Source organism: Cygnus olor, chromosome Z, assembly GCF_009769625.2.
Source record: "Cygnus olor isolate bCygOlo1 chromosome Z, bCygOlo1.pri.v2, whole genome shotgun sequence".
NCBI lineage: Eukaryota > Metazoa > Chordata > Aves > Anseriformes > Anatidae > Cygnus > Cygnus olor.
This window is the reverse complement of record NC_049198.1, coordinates 13,371,216-13,394,953: the sequence shown is the minus strand read 5'-3', so window position 1 is coordinate 13,394,953 and position 23,738 is coordinate 13,371,216. Positions and strand designations below refer to the sequence as shown.

General features: G+C 49.1%; 1 protein-coding gene across 3 annotated transcripts; it reads left to right on the top strand.

The window, feature by feature from the left end:
- The first annotated feature begins 177 nt into the window (after positions 1 to 177).
- On the top strand, positions 178 to 22,107 carry GDNF (glial cell derived neurotrophic factor). Of its 3 annotated transcripts, XM_040541509.1 has the most exons (4): positions 178 to 493; positions 1,480 to 1,853; positions 3,097 to 3,294; positions 19,186 to 22,107. In XM_040541509.1, the coding sequence occupies exons 3-4, from the start codon at positions 3,123 to 3,125 to the stop codon at positions 19,668 to 19,670; spliced, it is 657 nt and encodes a 218-aa protein (XP_040397443.1). In that variant the 5' UTR covers positions 178 to 493; positions 1,480 to 1,853; positions 3,097 to 3,122; the 3' UTR covers positions 19,671 to 22,107. The 3 variants fall into 3 exon arrangements, with proteins under 3 accessions (XP_040397443.1, XP_040397444.1, XP_040397442.1); XM_040541510.1 differs by lacking the exon at positions 178 to 493 and having other exon boundaries at positions 705 to 1,853; positions 3,097 to 3,195; XM_040541508.1 differs by lacking the exon at positions 178 to 493 and having other exon boundaries at positions 705 to 1,853.
- The last annotated feature ends 1,631 nt before the right edge of the window (positions 22,108 to 23,738 follow it).

The window sequence follows — 23,738 nt, the reverse complement described above, 5'->3', positions numbered from 1 at the left end:
TGTGTGGGGATGTGTGGGGCCGGGCACGGTCCCCGTCGGGGCGTCTCGGGGTCTGCTCTCCTTCCCCATGAAAGAGGGGCGATCCGGCGCGCACACACCCGTGTGAATGCACAGCCAGAGCCGCACGCACACCTCGCGGAGGGGAGGCTGGCAGGATCCCGCGGCCGGGCGCAGCTTTCGGTGACAGCTGTGCCGCCGGCCCGGCCATGCCCAGCGCGGGGCTCGTCCCCCCGGTCGCCCCCCGGTGTCCCTCGTCCCTGGGCTCCGGTGCCCCGCGGGGTCCCGCCGCCCCATCCCAGCCATATCCGAACGCCAAATCCAAAACCCAACCAAACAACAACAACAACAACAAAGAATCATAAAAAAGGAAGAAGCGCGGTGCAGACGGAGCGCTTTATTGGCCGGCGCGCAACCCCTGCGCTCTCCCCAGCCGCCCGCCGCGTTAATTTCATAGCACCGGCGACATGAGGACCTCATACCTCCGGACAACTGGGTGAGTCATAAATACAGGGCGCGGGGCTGTAAGCCGAGACTGTTTACGGCCACTTCGCCGCGGCCTCCCGCGCGTCCCCCCGCCGCCGCCCCCCGCGCAGGGGCCGCGCAGCGCAGCGCGGCGCACCCGGGGCACCTGCGGCCGGCGGGGGGCGAGGAGGGGGCAGCGGCGGGGCCGGGGGGGGCCGTGCCGGAGCCCCTGCAGCCGCCGAGGCTCGGTGTTGGGTTACTCCGGCCCGGCACGGCCCGGCACGGCCGCCGCGGGGCCAAGCGGGTGTCCGCGGGGCTGCGCCGCCGGGCGCGCAGCGCACGGTATGTCGGGCCGGTGACTTCAGCCGGGAGATATTTGGAGGCTCCGCGGGGTCCGGTGCGGGGGGCCAGCGTGTGTTTGGGTCTGAAAGCGAATCAGCGGAGGGCGCGTCACTGCCAAAGGGCCCTATAAATCCATCTGCGGCGCAGAGTCGCCCTGGCAAAGCCCCGGCGTCCGGCTCCGCGCTCCCCTCCGCCCGCGGGTGCGGAGCCCCCCTCGCCTCGCCTCGCCCCCGACCCCGCCCGCGGAGCCCCGGCGGCTCCCGGGGAGCTGGGGCGAGCCCCGGCACCGGCCCGGCCCCCCGCCGCTCCCCGCTTGGATCTAAGCTCTCGCCGCGACGGGATCCCCGCTCTGCAGGAGGAAGCCTGGCTGCTGCTGCTGCTGCTGCTACCGGCGCTACAAATCCCAGCGCCGGCCTCTGATTCTGCCAGCAGGCTGAGGGGGGTGGTGCGCTTTTAATTTTTTTCCCCTCCCCTCCTCCTCAGCTGCTCTTATTTTTTATTTTTCCCGTTGTTTTTTTTTTTTCCCTATCTTTTTTTTTTTTTTTTCTCCTTCCCGCCGTTGCGTGCGTGTCCGAGCGGTGCGCGGCTCCCCGCGGTGCTGGACCAGCTGGCGTTACAGGAGCCCTGATGTCTTCATCTGACTCCCCGCAGTTGTTGATGGAGTGTCTTTCTCAGATTTCCAGGCAGGGTCCCAAGAGCAGCACCCAGAGCCAGCTCCCGCTGCCAGGCGGCGCTCCCCGCGGCTCGGGCCGCTCCCGCCGCTGCTGAGCGCGGCCCCGGGGCCGCAGCGGGCACAGACCCCGGCACCGGCCGCGGACACAGCACCTGCGGCGGCCGGGGGAGGCCGCCGGGGCTCTCTTGTGCTGGCGGCTCCCCTCCGCCTCCACCCAGACCCGCGACCTCGCCCCTCTTCCCCACGCCTGCCCCCACCGCGCAAAAAGAGGGTCCCGGCGGCCGGACCCCGACCTGGGCCCCCATGCATCGCCCGTCCGGCCGCTCGGCTCCCCGGCGTTGATGTCCATCTCGGGTCCGACGAGACCAGCTCGGAGGTGAGGGCGAGGAGGGGGTCGCGGCGGGGCGGGAGGGGTCCCCTCATCGGAATGGGGGGCACAGGGCCGCCCCCCCGGGGCGCCCCGGTGCCGGCGAGGTGCGAGGGCAGCGCCCGAGCCCGGACGGGCTCCGCGCAGCGGCCCCGGCGGTGGTGGGCAGGGGTCGGAGCCCCGCGGCCGGAGCCCCCCGGAAAGACCCCTCCGCTGCCGCCCAGCGGGGCCGGGCCGGGCTGAAGCGGTCCCGGGGCAGCTGCCGGCTCCGGGAGGTGGGTGTCGGGGTGCGGGGGGAGCGGGGAGAGGGGAGGGAAAGGGAGAAAGGACGGGGGAAGGAGAACGGGGAAAGAAAAAGGAGAGGAGAACGATAAGGAGGAAATGGAGAGGAGGGGAAAATGAAAGGGAAGAGAAATGGGGGGAAAAAAGGAAGGGAAGGAGGAAAGGAAAAAGAAAATGTGGAGATGGAAGGGGAAAGGGAAACATGAAGATAAAGAGAAAAGGCAAAGAAGAGGAACGGAAAAAAAAAGCAGGAAATGGAAAAAAATGAAAGGGAAAGAAGATAAGGGAGAAAGGAAAAAGGAAAGGAGAAAAAGGGAAAAGGAAGAGAATGAAAAGAGGAAAAGGGAAAGGAAAGAGAAAAGAGGAAATGAAAGGAGAAAAGGGAAAAGGAAAGGGAAAAGGGAAAGCAAAGTTGACTGGGAAAGAGAAAGGGGAGGAAGTGAGGGGGAAAGAGAAAAGAGAGCAGGAAAGGGGAAAAGAAAAGGGGACAGGGAAAATTAAAAGGCAAGGGCAAAGGAAAAGGATTGGGGATGGAGAGAGGAGAGAAAGGAAAGTTTGCCCTTAGCACAGCAAAGCTGCGCAGCCTTGCACCCCCAGCCAGCCGGGTCCACCCTGTCCCAGCCCCAGGACAGGTGCCCGGGTGCTGGGGGAGGATGAGCACAAGGTGACCTGGCCGCCAGTACGGGGACATGGTGACACCCACCTGGCCCTGAGCGAAGGCCCTTGGGACCTGCCAGCCTGCCCCCCACGCAGCGTGCCTGGGCATAGAGGGGCTGGTGGCCACCCCGCAGCCCCACTCCCACACCAGGAGGTCCCACGAGATGGGGACAGGAGGGTCTGCGGGCGACACAGCTGGGCGCAGGTTGTTGGCCCCTGCTGTGTCCCCAGGGTGTCTCGGGACTGGCAGGGAAGGGACAGGGCTGGGGGAGCACAGCAGCTGGGAGCTAACCCGACCTGTCCTCCCTGCCAGGGGCCCGTGTTGGAAGGAGATCTAAGATGAAGTTATGGGATGTTGTGGCTGTCTGCGTGGTGCTGCTCAACACGGTCTCCACCTCGCCCCTGCCCACCGGTAAGATGCCTCCCGAGGGGTCCCCTTCAGTGGTAGAGGGGCCTGAAGACGATCTCTCCCCCATCAGCCTGCCGCCTCCCTATGCTGTGCACAGTGACTGTAAGAAACATTCCCCTTTGTAGCCACCGCTGTCTGTCTTGCTAAACCCGCTCCCCTTTGCCCAGGCATCAGGGTGAGGAAGGGACCCCCTCTGCTTTCCGCCCCGCATCTCCCCAGGTAGGGCCACCAGCTCTGGTCTGGCTCCAGCAGCTCCAAACCCAGTCATCCTAAAAAGCTTGGGGCTGGAGATGGCAGTGACCCCCCAGTCCAGCCCTTCCTCCCCAGCAGTGTTAGGAGCCCTTTGGTTGAAAAACCCTGAGAGATGGGGAAGTTAGTTGTGTGCAAAGGAGCTGTGGGAGGGTCAGGCACCGTGCAACATGGGTGCTGAAACTCCCTCCCCACCCCTTCAGCCTCCTCTCGCTGCTCAGGGCTGCCAATGCAGTTATTCACTGTCTGCAGTGGGCACGGGTCCTGGTGGACACTGCGCCGTGCTGCAAGGCACTGTACACATCCTGGAGTGCTGCTGAGTTTCGTTAAATCCTCCTTGGATCCTTATCCCAAAAGCAGTGTGTCCGCGTGGAAATTTACAGAAGAGTAGCAGTGGTGGGGTTACGAGCTTGGTGCAGAGCAATCCACATGAACCAGCTCACAGTAAGACAGCTTACAGTCCAAATGACAGATAATAATAATGCCTCGCTAATAATAGGTCTCCTACAATAGCAGATGCAGGATTTTAACAGTGGTATGTGAGTGTTGCGCTAACACTGGTGGCTTTTTAAAGTGGGAGTTAATATGGCTCAATAAGAAGCGGCAAAATACTCACACGGATTGTGGAGATGTCCACTTGGCAAAGGCAGAGACGCAGCTCGGAGGTTGCTCCCTTTGGCCTCGCTCATCCCGTTCCCTCTAGCTCGTAGCAGAGAGAATCCAGTGACCGAGGCTCACTTTTATCTCCTTACCGGGAGGCATGTCCATGTCGCGGCTCTGGCCATGGGCAGCCCCGTGCTGATTTCGCCGGGAGCAGCCGGGTTAGTGCAGCGTGGAGGTGCCGAGCAGGGAATTGTGCCCCGTGGCTCCACTTTGTGCCTGCCCTCCAGAATCCTTGCTCCTTGTTCTCCACTTGGTCTCCTCTGTGTCCTCTCCTTGCTTGTGTTTTCCCCCTACTGGGGCTGCCACCTCCTCTCCAGTCCCAACCCTGATCCCCTGCTGCTCGGCCATGGTGGGGAAGGTACTGGGACACTGAGTCATCCCACCAGAGGCAGGGATCAACTTTTTGGGTGTTGTGCTGGTGATGTTGGCACGGGCTGGCGGCAACACCAGCTCTCTGGTGAGAAGAGTGCTAGGGAGGAGGCAGCACAGGGCAGGAGAGCATTAGTGCTCCCTCTTTCCAGGGAGGATGTATTTATGCAATGCCACTTCTATCTTAAAAGTTACTTCTGGGAATGCGGTTCCTTGTGAGCCGGTGTTTCGCCAGCAGCTCAAGGGGATGGGTAGCAGTACAGAACTTGTCACTGTTTCCTCCTTTTTTTCTGTGGATTGGGTAAGCAAGGAGGAAGATGAGCTGTGTTAACCTGTGTGGCGGCAGTGTGAACAGCCAGTCTTGTCCCAGAGCCTCTCCTCCCGGACAGAGAGGGCTTCTAGGTATCGCCCAGGACAGTCCTTCCGGAAAGGGCTGGTAGCTCGGCCTCCACCTCCTAACCATGTGGATCCTGATGGATCCTATGGACCTGGCTGTGAAGGAAAATACCAGTGCTGCTCTTCACAGCAGAAGTTGGGAAAAACCCAGGGTGTTCCTGTGATCTTTGCACAGCAGCAGCACAGCACACTTGCCCAAACACTGGAGACTCTTCTCTCAGCCGAGTTGCCAAGCCGACTGAGTCAGGGGAGACAGGCAGCTGTAAGAAAGTGCTGAAATACTTTGATTCATTTTCACACTGTTTTTGTTGACTTAAAAGCGTGTGGTGCCTGAGGAGCAGGCTGCAAGCACGTAGCCCGTGAGGCCGATCCCATCCAGGCCTATCCCTCCCAGCATGGCCGATCCCATCCAGGCCACCAAGGCCCGCGCACCCTGTTGGAGTAACCACAGCCCTGCACTCGGTGCACTTGTTCCTCTCTGCTCACCAGGGTGCCAGGCACCCTTCAGCACGGGGAAGAGACAGAACAATGTACACAAGAGGGGTGGCAGCTGTGTTGTGTAGACCTCCTGGTTTTTCTCCCAGCATCGGGCGTGCTCACGGCCTGCTGGTGGGCCTGCCATGCCTTGGTACCCCTGGGGGCTGGCAGCCAGCACAGCACCTTTGCGGGAGGCAGCTCAAAAACCTGAGCAGGATGAGGTGCTACATTTTTGCGTTTGAAGAGGGGTGCATGATTCTGCCCTAAAGTGGTCCCCATGCAGGATGGGTGGGGTAGCTCAGGTCTCTGATATGCCACAGGCAGCAGGGGGTTGTGAGATCAAGCCCCACTCCTAGGGGAAGGCCAAACACCTTGCTGGAGCACCGATCTGTTTTCCCAGGCTCTCGACACATTTCTGCATTCTTGTTTGATGGGATTGCTTTCTCTGCAAAGTGCTCTGGAGTCACCTGATGCTACCCCATCTCTTTCGGGTTGGCTGGAAACCTTCCTTCGTTCCAGCCTACGGGCAAGGTCCTCACCTCCGGGGCTGATCAGGTGTAATGTGCTGACCTTTGTTGTTTAGGACAGTAATTAGAGAAGGCAGAGAGTGTTGGCAATTGCAGTCTTCTGCGTTTTTCATTGGACTGGATGCTGGGGTGACAGTAGCCCTGTAACTCTAGTGCATTTGAGATGATCCCAGTGTTTCTAAGTGTTTTAGGCATCAGTGCTCATGGGACAGCTTATTTCATGTGAAGGAGAGTACTTGGGGAGTCTGTAAAGGTAGAAAGCACTTCCTTTGTTTCCCTCATGCTACAGTCCGCAGGTAGAAGGACATAATTAGCTTAAATAGTGAGTGCGAACAGAACAAATGTAAACCAAATAACTGTAAAAACACTTAGTTTGACTTTTATGTGTTTCCCAGCAAATACGTTTTTTAATTACTTGCTCCTGGATAGCTGTGATCAGCACATGTGTGAGGGTTGGAGTATCCCAAGATCCAGGACATGGCATGTAGTCTCTTGATCAAGTGGGCATCTTGAGTAAGAACTAGCAGTATATATGCAAAAATCAATGAAAAATCTCGCTTTTTAATGGAAAGAGAAGATATTTCTCTGAATTATAATGACCGAGTTACTCCATGGCCACAGGACAGTGAATTATTGTTAGAGTTCCTTTGTCACGCTATAGCATAACACACCACGTTACATGTGCGTTATACCTCTGTTAAACATTCTTCATATCCCTGCTCATGCGTGTTTAATGTTAAGGTTCTACATTTAGCTGGAATGGAAGTATCTAGAATGAACAGTGCTATTATAGGGCTTCTAAAGGCAAAAACAATATTAAATTATACTTCCAAATGATTGCAATTCCTTTCCTACAGTATTTATTAGACAGATTTTGTGTTACAAATCAGAACTCTCAGTCCAGGTTTTCCTGCCCAAAACCCTCACAGTGCAGCAGATGTGCTTTAGTGCAAGACACCCATAAGCCACAGAGGCAACCTGCCCATGCACAGTAAATGCAATGCATCGGAGAGGTTTTTGTCTGCCCCAGCCGAGCAGGTGCCACACTCGTCATTCAATCCGTGTGTATCCAGTGCAGCCGGTGCATCCAGCCACTCTCAGACTGAGTGCGCGTATGTCACTAGGCCAGCATATATATAGTAAAGTTTGTCCATGGGCACGCCCAGGTTTTCTAGGCATTTAGAAATCTCAAGCATTCAAAGTTGTCTTCTTTTCATGCGCACAATTCTAGAAGACATATTCTAGGGCACATCTGGGTAAATCCAGATGCGTGTAGCCCTAGAAGCTGTTCTTGCTGCAGTCACGTATATCTCCTGAATATACTCCCTTGAAGGGTGTTCAGAGACCTAAGGAGAAAATGATTGAAATGCAAGAGAATCTGGTTTTATTCTCATTTTAACAGTTATCCTTTGTTTAAGTTTTATGTCTTTGCTCCTTTTCATTTTAGGGGCCTCAAAATTTTTCCAGTGGAAGAGTGGATCCTTTTAGATGTTTTGCAGATGTGGGTTGCTAGATAACATACCTCAACATGCATTTCTTGGTCACCTTTCATAGGCCTCTTGAATGTATTTTAGAAATCCTTGTCAGCTCTGTGATGGCTGTTGATGGATTGCTGGGAGAGGCGTTATTCGTCCACTAGAGCAGAATCCTCAAAATGATAGGCTGCAGTGACTTTGTAAGTTTTAGTATTCCTGCATAAGGCAAATATAGAATATTTAAAGTTACAGAAGCTGAGAGAAGCCGTTGGGGTCATCAGATCCCATCCACCAAAATCAATGCTCGCCTGAACATGAGCCAGCAGTGTGCCCAGGTGGCTAAGAAGGCCATCCTGGCTTGTGCCAGGAATAGTGCAGCCAGCAGGACCAGGGATCATCCCACTGTGGTGAGGCCACCCCTCGAGTGCTGTGTTCAGTTTTGGGCCCCTCACTACGAGAAGGACATCAAGGCCCTGGAGCGTGTCCAGAGAAGGGCTATGAAGCTGGTGAAGGGCCTGGAACACAAGTCCTGTGAGGAGCGGCTGAGGGAACTGGGGCTGTTTAGTCTGGAGAAGAGGAGGCTCAGGGGAGACCTTATTGCTCTCTACAACTGCCTGAAAGGAAGGTGTGGGGAGCTGGGGGTCAGCCTCTTCTCACAGATAACTAGTGATAGGACTAGAGGGAAAGGCCTCAAGTTGTGCCAGGGGAGGTTCAGGTTGGAAATGAGGAGATATTTCTTCTCAGAAAGAGCAGTCAGGCATTGGAACGGGTTGCCCAGGGAGGTGGTGGCATCACTGTCCCTGGGGGTGTTTAAGAAAAGGTTGGACGTGGTGCTTAGGGACATGGTTTAGTGGGTGACATTGGTAGTAGGGTGGTGGTTGGACCAGATGGTCTTGGAGGTCTTTTCCAACCCTAATGTTTCTATGATTCTAAGATCTAGTGCAAATATCCAGTCCTCATCCCTCCCCAACACAAACACACTACCAAGAAACTGTAACTTAAAACTTGGAGTACACAGACCAAACCCCACATAATGACACTTGCTGAAGATTCTCATACTTCCGTAGCAATAAGTTAATGACAAGTAATAAATGAGAATACTAAATATTGTGGCATAACAATGTTCAGGAACATCAGACATCTAATGAGGCCACTGACACACTAGTGCTGGTAGAATGGTTGACACTGCAGGATGGTCATTTTTTTGACAAAAACAGCTGTAGTTTCTGAGCAAATACTACTCGGTAAGGGGAACCAAAGGAAAGATTTCAATGATTGTTGGCAATCCAGTCTTGCTTACAGAGGGAAGAAAGAAAATAGAATCAAAAAAGATATATTTGAGACAGGTACAAACAAAGCATTAAGATACAAAATATGTCTGGTTTTAAGATCAAGGACAGAAAATGAATTATGTAAGACATTTCAAATATCAGCATTTTTTTAAGGAAAAAAGCCACAGTGTATGACTTAGCAGATATTTAATCTTTTGCCTTGGTCTGTATCTATTGGCACAACACTTAACGCTGAAAACTCCAGGCGCGTTTCTTTGAATTCAGTGGGACTTGTACAAATGCTTTAATGATTACTGAGGCTTAAAAAGAAGCAAATGCTGGATTCAAAATACTTGTTTTTCTGCATATGGGCAAGGCAGTAGTACAGCAGGTATGCCAGAACTTCTCAGGTGGCCACATTTTTTGAGGCAAGCTGGTCTTATCCCCTTCATCTAACGAGCTACATACAAATATCTGGACTATCTCTGCTCCCATCCCAAACAGATCAGATTTCTTTGACAAAACCAGCAATGACTCACAAAATTTCTGACAAGGAGGCATGTGTCCAGCATAGTGGCTTGGAAGGAGGCAGAGCTTTTCAGAGACTCACTGTCTCTGAGCAGCCACCAACCCCATCTGACGGGTCGTGGTCCACACATCCCACGGGGACATCTCCTGCAGCAGAGCAGGAGCACCTGCTTGAGAGCCATGAACTGATGAATATAATAAGAAAATTTTCAAAACTGTAACATTAAAACTTTACATATCATTTCTATTGCAAAAAGGTTGAAATACAGGAAGCAAATTTATCATTTATAGGCCAAATCAAAATCTGACAGCAGCAGAGATTGTCCCAACAGGTTCATCAGTCATGGCTTTGCCCACATGGCTGTGCTTTTCTGCTCCAGGATAGAGACTGGGATAGGACCCCTTCCTGCTGCATTGCTGCCCATGTTTGTTCCTTGGCACAGCCCTAAAGCCAAGAGATGCAGTGTAGGAGCATCCCAGGTACAGCTGCTTGGTCGGAGTTGTGTTGAGCTGTTGTGGAAGCAGTGCTTCTACTGTTGTATCAGTTGTGCTGCTCAGGTTCAGAGAACTGGCACCGAAGCGGTGCTGTGTGACCCATGTGGGGTTTTACTGGTGCCATGTGAAGGCTGGTCTGGGTCACTTCTGCACCAGGAATGATAAAGAGAGTTTCTTTTTATTACCAGCAGTGTTTCCTCCATTTAAGTCTCCATGCCATGCCCGTTAGCTAGCTGCATGCCCTGTTGCTAATAGAGGTCACAAGTTTCAGGTCCCAGTACTTCTTTAAGGCTTCTTTAAGGCTGTCTGAGGGATGGAACAGAACCAAGAATTAAGCATAAACCCAACTTATACTGGGAAGCTATAGATTTGCAGCATGGTACAGATCTGGAAGTGTACGAGGCCTTAGTGAGGAGATTTGGTGGGCAAGGTATGTTCCTCACCCAGCCTTGGCTCCTGCTCTGTCATTGGCTTTAGGCAGAGGGCATCCACTTTGCCTCTTTTTTCCCTTTTTACACTGTTCATGCTGTAACTTCTTCAGGTGCAGAGACCGCCTTGTGTGCGCTTGAATACAGCCCCTGTGCAGTAAGACCAGGACAGGGTCCTAGCAGCTACTGAAGGAGCTGTATCAAAACCTCAGGAGCAAGTGCTGAAGGGCTGTCTGTCCTTAGTGCCTCAGAGCTGGTTGTTCAAAGCTCTCAGTCAGAGGTGAGACCACATCTGCCTGCTGGTCCCTTACTACCTGACTGCAAGATGTGACACCCCCAGGGAGGCCAGAGGAGGTGCTCAGCCCCAAAGTCAGGCAGAAATTTATGAATGACTCCCATTTGGACCAGATTAAGAGTAAGAAACTCTTGTGGACTGGTCAGCTTGCAAGACAGCTTCCTTCACCTCACCCAATTCACCTGGCCTTGCTTTTTGTTCCTGTTACCAAGCCATTACCCCACTGGGAGCAATTTTGATGGTCTTTCTTTCTACCTTATCTTCTCCCGCTGGGAACCACAGAGTGAGGTTCCTGGGGAGACTGAGCATCTCATACCTGTGAGAAAGCAGGCAAAGGATGCAAGGGGAGGCACCAAGCATGGTAATGTGAAAATGTGAAGTACTCTGCAGGTTCAGCAGTGTGACCAACATATGGGAATTGGCAGAGTGAGCTGGTGAGCTACAAACTGAAAATTGTCTGCTTCATGAGGAACAAGCACATCTTGTTGAAGCCTGTGCCTGTTTCCAGTACTGCCTTATCATACCTGAATGGTGCGAGTGGCCCCAGGTTACTTAGCCAAGTTACTTAGCTCTTTGCCCTGATGAGAGACAAGTGATACCAGCGGGAGGCTCCATTTCTGAGACCTTTCTGCATATGAGCAGGGATGTGGTGTTTCCTGGGAGCTGGCAAGGCAGGGAGCAAGGCAGTGAACCAGAACTGTATTAAACATTTAGAGATGAGATGACCTGCTGTCTTTGATGCTCTGTTACCTAATGGACACAACCAACTGGTTTTCATTTCACTCTTAGCCTCGCAGATTTTCATGCAAGGCATGAAAGCAAAGTCGTTCCTCAAAGAGGTGATGTTTTAATTGTTTAAATCCTGAAAACTTTTTAGTGTAACTAGTTTTAGCAACTGCCTTTCATTTGAAGCCTGTGTGATAAACTTTGTTTTCATGAGAAGTACTTCATTAAAGTATGTAAAATACATATTTTATTCCCATCATAGTTCACACTTTCTTTACAAAGCAGAATGATCATAACATGAGTATTTTTGGCTCACTAAGGCCACAATTCCACAAACAGATTACTCCAGGGGTCCCCTAAAATAAGCCTTTGTGGTATGAGATGGAGAGATTCAGTGTTATAGGGCTTGTCCACTATAATGAGTACCTGGAAAAATTACAACAAAGCAAGCTAAGAATAAAATAATTAATGAATAAATGGTATAGCAGAGTCATCTTCATAAGCAGTGAAAAAATGAGGCTGGTTCACTGCAGTTATAATTAGAGGCACATGACTTGTATGTTTCCCACCAACAAATGATCTAAGAACAAACATCTTTGTGATTATAACTTTGGAGGAAACTTAAAATTAACCAGGAAAGAAAGGAAATTAAAATATTTTAGTTAAGGGCCCAGATGAAAGTACCAGAACTGTTTTTGAAAAAGGGCCATTTGATGTTAACACAGATCTGGATCTGGGTTTTCTAAATAGTGCTTATCATTATAATTAGCTGGATTAAATCCCTTGGACTTTGAAATCTTACTTTAAACAAGAGTCTGAATGCTGCTATTTGAACCTCTCTAATTGAAAGACAGCTGTGTTTAAGTGAAATATTATCCTGGTAATTGTATTAAATGTTTAGCATGATGTTTTGATGTAGTCATTACACAATACCACAAATATATGCACAAAAGATACAATGTAAAACAAAAGTACAATTTTGTCATTTTTAGTATACCTTATGTGACTTTTATTCAATCACTTTTACTCAGGATATGCAGAGCTGATACTGCAGTGACATGCTTATGTTTTCCCAAGATCAGTAGAGAAAATGATTCCATAAGTACAGTTCCCAATACCTTCAAACTTCAAGTTTTATGAGATTAGAAATAAAAAGGAAAACCTGCTTCTATAATTATTATTTTGCACTTAATAGAACTTAAGCCTTTCTTGTAAGCCATAATAAACAGCATGGTTAGAAAAGACTGTAGTTACCCTTTTAAATCCATAACCAGGCACCAAAATGAGTAACTTGATTTTTTTTCTCAAAAGCTGAAGATCCATCTGTTCCCACTGAAACCAATTTGTGGTCAGGTACAAACAGAGGGTTTCTCGGTCTACCATGCTGGGTTACTGCCACTGCAGGGGAATACTGGGCTTTAAAATAAATTTGTTGCTAGTGAAATCAAAGGAATAGTTTTACAAAATGTAATTTCGATCCCATTTGAACAGACAGAAATAAAATGTCCGTTTTTTCCTTAATGGAAACAGTTTTCCTGAGAATGTGACGAGCTTGCTTTGGATATTCGTTTAGACCTACTTTATGTATGAGTCTCTCTGACCACTGTTTAGTGTTCTAAAAAGTGCAGGCACCAGATCCCTGTCCCGCTGGCACATGGTGTCTCTAGTTAATTAAAATGCAACAGCAGGCTCTGGAGCTGCAGCAGAGAAAGCGCCCAGAGGAAGGCACATTTCCCTGAGTGCCCAAAGCAGGGTTCTGGGTTAGCTTCCTGCAGGGACTGGTGGGGAGCTCTGGGGGTGTTTGCTGCAGGAGCCTGCACCCATTGACAGCTTTTACAGTGCCCAGGGCACAGGGACCGGGCTGGGGACAGGAAGGTCAAAGCCTCAGGTTCTGGCGAGCAGCAGTGAGGCAAGAATTTCATCATGCATTCAACAGAGAAGTTCCTAACCTGGGTCAAAATGGTAATCTGACTGTGCCCTAAAGGTTCAAAAAAAAAAAAGCAGACAGCTTGCAGACAGCAAGCAGAAGGTGCAAATATTCTTGTTTTCTAAGCATCTTATTTTAAATGGGTCTCATTTCTTTATTGTTGTTTTACTCCCAGGTTTTGGGATAGTTGTTGACATCCCAGCCTGGTCACTTTCCAGATGCCTGTGTTTAGCAGTTCTGCGGTGTTTCATTCTTTCCTTCTTTGCTTTTTTACCATTTTTTCTGATCCTTTGAGAAACATCTGGCAGATCAACAGCCCTGGTTCAGCTGGACATGCAAGACAGAGCTGCCCAGAAGCAGAGTGGCTGCCATTCATAGCCCCTGCTCTTGACATTCCAGCACTAGAAGGCACACTCATGCTGTGGTTGCCACCAGAGGAGAGGGCTCTGCCTGTTCCTGGCTGAGAGGTCAGGTCTTTGGCACAGCATTGAAAGAGGGAGCTGCAGGAGAGCAAGGTGTGGATGCCCCATCCCTGGAAGTGTTCAAGGCCAGGCTGGATGGGGCTTTGGGCAACTTGGTCTGGTGGGAGGTGTCCCTGCCCATGGTAGGGGGTTGGAACTGGGTGACATTTAAGGTCCCTTCCAACCCAAACCATTCTGTTACTGTGAGCAGGACACATGCACTTTGCCACAGCTCCTGCTGGGGCACCGCTGCCTGCCCCATGCTCCTGCTGACAGGGTGCTAGGCAGAGGTGATGCTAAAGCATATCTATAACTGGAATGTGAGAGGGTCGAGAGAAGAGAAAGAAAGACAAGGGGTTTAATGCCATGGGAAGGAGAATCTCAGTGGGGTGGTATTCTGAGAGTTCAACAGTCAGGAAGCGACTCTCAAAAACATGACGTAAACCCCAAACAAAATCTCATGACTTTACACCGGTCTTGTGAGTGTTCATGGCACCCTCTTGTAAGTGATGGGGCTCAGCCTTGTCACACTGCCTCCCTGGGGTCTGTGAGCCCTTCTCCCATGCTGTGAGCAAGATACACTGAGGCCATGTGCCCACCACGGGAAATTTTACATGTCCAGGGTGCATGGTCTTTCCCTCAGGGAATGCCTGCTTTGAGATGTGTCACACTGATATACATATGAGCCAACCTTACTAACCTGTATTGAGCACATGCTGTTGTGGGCTATCCTGTCCCGTCTTATCTTATCCTATATGGCTTCAGATTTTTCAGTTTTGATTCTTTTACACCCTGGAGCCAGCGACTAGGGACTGCTGCTCAGAAAAGATTTTGCTGCTTTTGTTGCCGTAGAGTCTGAGCATTTTCTGCTGGCACTTTGTACAGCTTGACAAGCATCTGTCATGTTTGTTCTCTCAGCTTTTCCACCAGAAGGGAGATGTTGTCAGTAAATCAGTTTGTTTTGAAAAAAATGTGTAATTATATATATTTGTACATGTGTATGTGCAAATATAACACACACATATACACGTGCCAACTGTGTGTTTTATAGGTAGGGATAATAATTGTTTTTTTTCGCAGGGATGTGAAGTCCCCACAGAAAGCCCTTCCTACTGCACAGTTAAGACAGCACGGTCCATGCAGTGTTGTGTATTAGAGAAGCAAAGCTGCCAGGCTGTAGACTTTCATTCTGAGAATATAAATGGTTTTCAAACTGTTTGCAACAGAGGGGTAACTAGCTAAAGGAGAACATGGCTGAATCGAGTGCCTTTTTTCAGGATACAAACCAGCACTGGATGCCAAGGCAGCCCCTCAGAGTGTGCTGGTGTTCCCTGGCTGCACAGCCCAGCACCCCCTTCACCCCCAGCATCACTTACTGTAGTGCATGAACCAAACAAGTGCTCATCACACAGTGGCTGTGATGTGGGGAGCTCTCTCAGCATCCCTGGAGCACATCTACTGAGTGCACCTCAGGCTGGGATGGTCCTGCTGTCTGTCTTCACCTTCCCTGCTGTCTGTTAGCCTCACATGGTTCTAGTCCTTGCTCAGTGGTTATTGCTTATTCATGTATGATGTCTCATGGTAACTTAGCACTTACCTCTAGTGCCTTGTTTCAGCCCATCACAGTTTTTGTTAATGACAGCATTTCTGCTTGGTTGCCCAGAATCCCACTTCAGCATTTTTTTTACAGGCTGTCCTGGCTGTCAAAACCCTGCAAGCCACTCTTAGGGGATATGCAGAAAACTAGCACCAAGCCACTCCAGTCAGTGTAAGTCCCACTGCTTGGGCCCATCATTTAGTGGTTGCTGGGTCCAGCTGCACTTGATGCTGTACCAGGGGCACAGGTCCATGCCAAAAGGCACATCACTGCATTGATAGTGACAAGTTTGGGCTCCACAGGTAGAGGGTGTTGTTGCTTATGACAGCTTGCAAGGATTCAACACATGGTCCAGTAACACAGCTGCCATTGTGTTTAAAATCATGTACACGCATAGTCCTGTAACAGCATGTGCAGTGGTAGGTAGGCAGACCCTGTCCAGGGCTGACAGGTCCAGCACATTTCCTCAAGGTGGGCTATGTGCCCACCATTCCCACAGGTTCCCAAATACCACCTGCATGCCTTCTCTTTTCTCCAGTGATGTAATCCCCAAATACTGAGGGTCACTGAAGGAGTCCTCTGGACTGATTTGGGTATCAGCTTGGCATGTTTTCCAATTCCCCGGGCTGAAGGGGAAGTCCACCCCTGAGATAGAAAATTGGCATTCACCATACTCTGGCAGCCCTCCCAGTGAGTCTCCCAAGTGGCCTGATGTTGCAAGAGGCGATGAGCTGAGCAGGGATCTCCAGCTCCTTTAGCAGAATTGGCCACGCACACTTCATCCCTGGTTACAGCTCGGAGTCCTTCCTGTGTGGTTTATGTTAGAGCCCTGGTGAGATCAGTGGAGTCAGTCATGCTGCTAATTACCCTGTATTCTGGTTACAACAAGTCCATGTGCATAGGTAGGGCTTCTCTAGTCGTTGCCTCGTTGGCTTGGTTATTTGTCTGCTTTTTCCCTTCTGCTTCCACCTTCTCCTGTGTTGACACCCCATGCCTGCGTTAGTGTTGCACAGGTCTCCTCTGCAATGTGTTTCCTCCCTCTTAATATCACAGGCCACTTTGCAGTGCAGAAGGCTCTCAGTGACATAAGCTCCCTTGGTGCAGCTGGGGTCGTGATCTTGCATGAACCAGGACAGATGTCAGCATGGGCTCTGAATGGGGTGCAGTCCACAGCATGAGCCTTTTCCCCTCTTTGTCTACTCTCCAGGGCATATTTCACTGGCCTGGGTAGGACAGTGCTTCAACCCTATAACCATCAGATTAACATTAGTAGACCAATTAGACTCCTGCACATAGCACCGTCACAGGGTGAGTGACGTCTTTGCACCTGAACTGCAGGCAGTTTAAAAACAATATGCCCAGGTGGGTTGTTATTTCTTCAGGTAACCCACAGTTTTGCTTCTCCCTTCTTAGGTGGGAGGAAACACTTCCCACGCTGCATCAGCAGCATACCAGGCTTGAGATAAGTATGAGGCTGAAGGTTTCAGACAAGGGTCTCCAGGCTGGGTTTCCCTGTAACAATCTCTCATCCTCTTCCTGACGGTTGACCGCTGCATGGGTTTTGCTGAACCCTGGTATGCTTCCCTGATTGTTGTGTTTCGGTCTCGTTGTGTCACACTTGCTACAAGGGTTGGGCCAGGAGTATGTGACATATGTGTGGGCTGTGGTAGTCACAGTAGTGTGAGTGGGGTGATTTCAAAGTGAGTGTAGAGAATGGCACAGACAGAGCTATCTCAACAGGGAGAGATATCTTTCCCTATGGAGTCATGAGTTTCTGTGTAAGAAACCTAGAGACCAGCCAGTCCCACAGCAACAAGAGCAAGTGCCTCCTGCCAAAGCCCTCTCCATCTGTATCTGTGCCAGGGACATGCTTGTATTTCAGCAGTGGGTGCTGGGCCATCTCCAGGTGGGTTGTCTTTCTTGACTGGGTCTAGTATGGAGCCTGCCTCTTCTTGCCTTAAAGAGGTAGCCCACCTACCACCTTGACCAGGACCTTTCTCAGGAGGGAAGTATTTATATGGTGTGGACAGACCAGCCTGTCCTGCAAGAGCCAGGCAGTGCATTCAATGGATGCACCCACCCATGCTACCCCTCTCCAGTAGTTATGGCTCACAGTGGGTGTTTTGGTACCTGATACAGAGGTAGTGGCAAAGGAGTGCCCGAACGGTGCACTTGCCATTGGTGGACAAGACTATGGGGCTTGGCACAGGACCCTGCCTTGTTCAGGTCCCATATGGCTGTGTAGGTAGCAGACATCCCTTCTTTGTGTCTCTTCAGAGCCACTGGTCTTAGAGATTGTTGCCTTTAGCATGGATACCTGTAAAACAAAGTGGAATTCACTTTTCCCAGGTCAAAACTCTTCAGTTTATAGGATCCTGCTTCCCATGTGTCACCCTTGTTATGTGAAGATACACAATCACCTGCCTTCATTACTCTTACCAATCTGCACTATTTTGCTTGAGCCATCCATGAAAAGCTGTATATTTCTGATCCATCCCTCTGTTACTGTGCAGAAGGGTGCCACTGGGATGTGGCTGCTTTGGGGAGGGGTCCGTACTCATCCTTAAGTGCGAACATGCTGTGTTTCAGCAGATTTTTACACTAACAAAGTTCACATCTTGCCGCAAAGGGAGGCAGCCATTATCTTCCCCACTTCTGTGAACAGGGTCAATGCATTCACATGTGGGCTGCGAACATTTGATGCCTGGTCACCCACCAAGGTTCCTGTCTGTTATAGTGCTCATTAGGGAAATGTAGCACAGAGCTGTTGCCTGCAGAGCTGTTCCTGTCTCATCTGTGTGACAGCCACCGTGGCCTAATGCATGCATCAAGCCCTGGCCAGGCACAACACATCAGGCATATTTTTTCCCAGTATTTGCAGTTCTTGGGACATTTGTAGAGGTCCTTTTCGAGCCCTTTTACACCCTTGTGGTGTGTGAAACCAGCCTGCTGTGTGGGTGGGCACTTAGGAGTTAAGTACAGAACGAAGCATCCTCTTATGTTTTCCTGCAAAAGAAGTGAGTCTTCGAAGACTCGATTTTTGGCAATAAGAATGGGAGAAAAAATCTTAATACTGCAACGTTATTTAAGTATTTAAGATACATTCATTAATAATACAAAATAAAGGCATCTAGATATGGGCCCCTGACAGCCTGACCTGTCATTAAATCACTGTCTTCACTAAAACAAATCACACTGAGGGATTTACTCCATGGGAAGATTTCAGATGTGATGTTATTCCAAATCATGATGAAACACTGAAATCTCAGAACATTTCAGAAGAACATATTCAATTTCACCCTCCTCAAAGAAGTTCATTCTACTAGTGTCAAAACATTTCATTGCCTTTAACATTTAATTTACTTGAATAATTTGTCTCTGGTAGAGTACGTATCAAGTGAAAAATGCAATAGATAATTTAACTTCATAGAAAGAAAATGCATTAATAAAATTTCCCTTGAAAATTAACATAATACTTCTATTCCAACCTATTTCTACTCAGTCTAATAAGCATCTGGTGATCTAAAATAGTTCTACAAGATAATTTTCAAAAGCTCTGATAGTAATTATCTCCTAAAAGCATTAAAAAGCAGGCATTCAGCCAAGAATAATAGCTTAGCCTGGCACCCCAGGAAATTCCTCCTTGTGTCCTGCCCCAAACCCTTATCAATAGGTGGCTTTGGCAATACTAACCACTGCTGGTGTGAAAAGACAACTAACAATTACAGTCACAAAATTGCATCAAAGAAACCTCATCCCTTTGCTGCTTGCTAGGAAGAGCCTGTGTAACTTTCTACAGTAGCTTCATCCACCCAACGACTAATATTCATATCATGACATGATTCTCTTTCCCTCAATTTTGACAGGGTTCATTCAATACTGAAAGAAGAGCCAGAGTGCTACCAAGCATAAGCAGACACCTGCAGAGATACCTACATATCTCATTTCTTTTTCCCCAAATGAGTTTCCAAATTCCCCTCAGTTTTAGCATGTCTGAAGTAGAGGGCAGGGCAGCTTGCATGTGTCTTGTGTTTTTGAGCCACAAACTGACAAACTTCTCTTCATGACGACTGACATGTGACAAAGCATTTTCTCTCTTTCTCAAACAGCTAATATGCCAGAGGATTATCCAGATCAGTTTGATGAGGTAGTGGACTTTATCCAAGCCACCATTAAAAGACTGAGGAGGTCACCAGATAAACAGACTCCAATTTTTTCTAGGCGGGAGAGGAACCGGCAAAACGCAGCCATGAACATAGAGAATTCCAGCAGAAAGGGGAGGAGGAATCAAAGGGGCAAAAATCGGGGATGTGTCTTAACAGAAATACATTTAAATGTGACTGACTTGGATTTGGGATACGAAACCAAAGAAGAACTCATCTTCCGGTATTGCAGTGGATCTTGTGATGCAGCTGAGACTACATATGACAAAATTTTAAAAAACTTAACCAGAAAGAAAAAACTAGTCAATGACAAAGTGAGGCAAGCTTGTTGCAGACCCACAGCCTTTGATGATGACCTGTCCTTTTTGGACGATAACCTGGTTTACCACATACTGAAAAAACATTCCGCAAAAAGGTGTGGATGCGTCTGACACTTGCTCACTGGAGGCGGCTCCAGTTTTGCATTCCTGCCCTGATGCAAAGAGAGGGACCAAGGTTCCCGGGGAAGCGTCTGCTCAGAATGGAGAAAAGAGGACCAAGAACGCAGAGCGAGGGGGTGTGGGAGCCCAGGGGAGCGCAAGGCTGCATAAAAGATGGAGGCTTTTGAAGTCCTATGGGAAAGTAAATAAAAGCTCGGGTGGAGATGCCGATGGCTGGATGGCGTGCGTGCTCCCGTTCCCATTTGACACAGTCCACCACCAGTGAGACTCGGATCCATGAGGAATGTGCTTAAAAACACAACCCCGCAGTACCACACTGCGGTGCGGTCACCCCCACCCGCACCAGGAAGCTGAGCTGAGGAGCAGCTTAGGGGTACCCTGCTCATCCCCTGTGCCCTCAGCTCTACCGAATGACACGTTGCGCTGTCGGTCATTGAAGGGTGGTTCCTCAGCACTTAGGACCACTTTTAAACTATAGTGAGATTAATCTAAGATGGTATCGGGCAAAAGTCAAAATTCCCAGGCTCAAGTTCTGCAGGGCCAGTATCGGTACAAAGCAAAACAGTTCCACTTACTGGTTAAGTTTGGTTATTTCCATCTCGTGTTTCTTCAAAGCAAGTGTAGGATTTCATTCTTCTGCTACCTATGAGAACAAGTTGAGTTTTTAAGCACTTCTTCCTAGTATAGTAAGAGAAACAACAAGCCTGGCCTACACAAAACGTGTTTCTTTTGGTTTACAAAGGACTAATGTTACTTGGGTAACTACATTTGTTTTTGGTCATTGTGAGTGAGCAGAGACTACTTGATGCAATGCATCCGTTCAGAGACGTAAATATACAGAAGATATTTATTGAGATTAAGTTATTGTTATTTATTACAGTTTGGTAATGAGTCTCCTTTCCTTATTTATTAAAGTTTCTTTTCAAAGGTGCCAAAGTAGAAGGTGCTTGAAAGATACAGAGAGACAAATAAGTTGGGAACAATGGTCCATGCTTTTGAAAGTGTTAACTTGAATGCAAAAAATCACTTACTTTACCTTTTTTGCTTTTAAACAAAAACCTGATTATGTTCACAGAATGTAGTGCCAAAGTCTGCAGCCCTTCCTCCTGTTCACCAACACTTCTGAAAGTGACTACAGTCATGCCAGTGCAGGAGCAAACACAGCTCTACATGAGTGAGGGTCGCAGGACTTGGCTCAACATTAGCCATTTGTTAGACAAACTAATTCTAGTCATATTTAAAATGTAGCCACATTTTTTTCTCACACTTTTTGCCAACTGACCTCGTATAACTATTGACAAATGGAAATTAATCACATTTAGCCTTATAATTTCTTGTTGTATTTATTTAAGCTTTTCCTTCCATATTTCCATATAGAAAAGGTTAAATCCCTTTTATTAGTTAGCCCTGGATTTAATATAGCCTGCAGATAAACAATTGTGTTAAATAACCAAAGAGTTTTATATAATTTATTAAAACATTACAGGATATTATCCACGCAGCAGAGCAGTCTGAGTTTCCTTACTGTGAAGGGGATAGTACAGCAAAGGCATTTGTACCTGACCACTCGTTCTGGAGACTATTTTCCTTGAAGGAGCAGCAGTGCAGGTCACTAGACATACCTGGCAATCAGTGAAGCATCAACTCACACAAAACCAAAAAAAAAAAAAAGGAAGAAAAAAAAATCCCAATTGAAAAACAAAAAGGATGGTCCGACCTTTTATCTCATGCATGCAATGACTCTCCTCACTCGTTTTGCCCTGGGCCCCTAGGGCACCAGACAAGAAGGCTCTAGTGGTCAAAAAAGTCCAGAACACACCTAGAAAGACGTGCAGTGTCTGCAAAATATAATTCAGCCCTGACCTCCGCTGCTTTCACAGAATCACAGAATCACAGAATTGTAGGGGTTGGAAGGGACCTCAAGAGATCATCGGGTCCAACCCCCCAGCTTTCTTGGGCTGATGGAGGCAGCACAGAGACCACCCGCAGGGCCATGGGGATACCTCAGCCCCTGTGCTGGGCAGGGCACAGCTGAGATGCCACCATCGGCATCGGCGTGATTGGGCGTTATCAGCCCAACCTGCCAGGCTGGGGCTGAGTTGCTCTGTGGGGTGGTTGGCTGGGCGCAGCGCTTGGGGGTGCGCAGCCCCTGCTGCTCAGCACTTGCCCCCACAGCATTGTCTGCGCAGCTCAAAGAGGCTGCCACCAAAGTAAATCACTATGTTCAAAATACAAAAGGGTAAAGTTTGTGATTTTTTTTTTAAGACCTTATTGAAAACAGGAGTGTGCTTCTCTGGAGTTTTTTTACTTCACCTGCAATTTATGTCGCAGTCATTTGTGTTAATCAACCAAAGTTCTCTACAGACTTTATTTTTGTACAATATTCATTTTATAACTTTTTACAAAATAAAACTCATTTCTATTGTTACCTGGCTGTTGCTTGTGCTTCTTCCTCATTGTACCACTTCTGAGCTAGAGCACTGCCCTGTCCCCAGCTGCGTGGGGTAATGCTGGAGAAACAAGAAGTCCTCTCTGCAGGGGAGCTTTCCTCTTCTGTCTCACCACCAGTCAGTCAGAGACGTCTGTAACCTCTTTGTAAAACATAACATCAATGGGTGATGTGACTGTAATACGTGTCTCCAAAATACATGGCACAATAAGAGGCCAGGTGGCAGGCTTGAAGCCCATCATTACCTGAGCTGTCCCTTCGCTGTGCCAGGCTGCGGCATCGTTGTGGTGGCCTTGGCTATGCACAGCTGCCATTCCTGTGCTCAGGGGAGATTTGCATTTTGCTTTTCTAACCCGGGCGTTGCATCAGCTGGACTAAATTCCATCCACTTTGGCAGTCATTTTCCCTTCTTCTTTAAATAGGAAAATACCACTTGAATTTTTCTTTTCCGCCACCATCATGGAAAAGATGAGGGCAGGTTTTATGGCTGTGGCCAATAGCTTTTTCTCAACAGTTTTAAGTGCTGCAGTTCCCATCATAGTGTCGATAAACACATACATTTACAGGTTTTGACACTGGGCTCCGTGCACTCCTCGAAACTGCTGAGGAGAGGAGGAAAGAGTATGTGAGCAGTGAGCCAGTGAGCAGGAGGCTTCCAGGGCTCACTGCAGATCAAACACTCTTTCTCTTAATGTACAGCATATGGATGCCTTGGTTTCATTTGTGCCGAGTGAGGCCATGCACGCAGCTCTAGCACAGCTGCTGGAATGCAAAGCAAGGCTCGGCAGCACTGAGGCTGCACTGGAGGCACGCAGAGCTGGAGGCATGGCTCCTCACATGCCACTGCCCCCATGCCTTGCAGCAAAAGCCCAGCCACCATGCGCAGGGGCTGCTGACTGCAGTCTGGCCCAATATAGCTCACATTAAGCTTTTAGCATGGAAATGACCTGCAGCATTTTGTTTAGTGGAGATCGTGCACTTCCCCAAGAGCTGGAGGGAATGTCTATGTAAAACACGATGGTGAGATGCTCTGATAATGGATCTCCGACCTTATAGCCTAAATCTCCCAGCTCCTCTTATGTGGATGGGGAAGCATGAGGCCAACAAAGAAATCCTGTTTGGCCTTATCAAAGGCTTAGACTGGGCTATGTAATAGCTGGCAAGACCAAGCTTGCTTGCATGGAGATGTTTCATCCTCCTTCCTCAGCTTTCATCCAAACTTTGCAGTGAGGATAATATCACGGAGAGCAGATGAGGTTTTGCTGTTGCAACCCTAGGCTTGACATGGCTGGGCTGGCACCATCAGCCTCCTTTTCCGATTCAAGTAAGGATTGCAGTATTTCCCTGGCACCCTGTATGCACCGAGGCAGCCTGAAAGCTTCAGCTGCCAGGTTGTGTGAAGGATTATGACACAGACAGTGGGATTGAGTGCATGCTCAGCAAGATTGCAGATGACACCAAGCTGAGTGGTGCAGTCAATACAACAGAAGGAAGGGAAGCCATCCAGAGGGACCTGGACAACCTTGAGAAGTGGGCCCACATGAACCTAATGAGGTTCAACAAGTCCAAGTGTAAGGTGCTGCACCTGGGTCAGGGCAATCCCAGACATG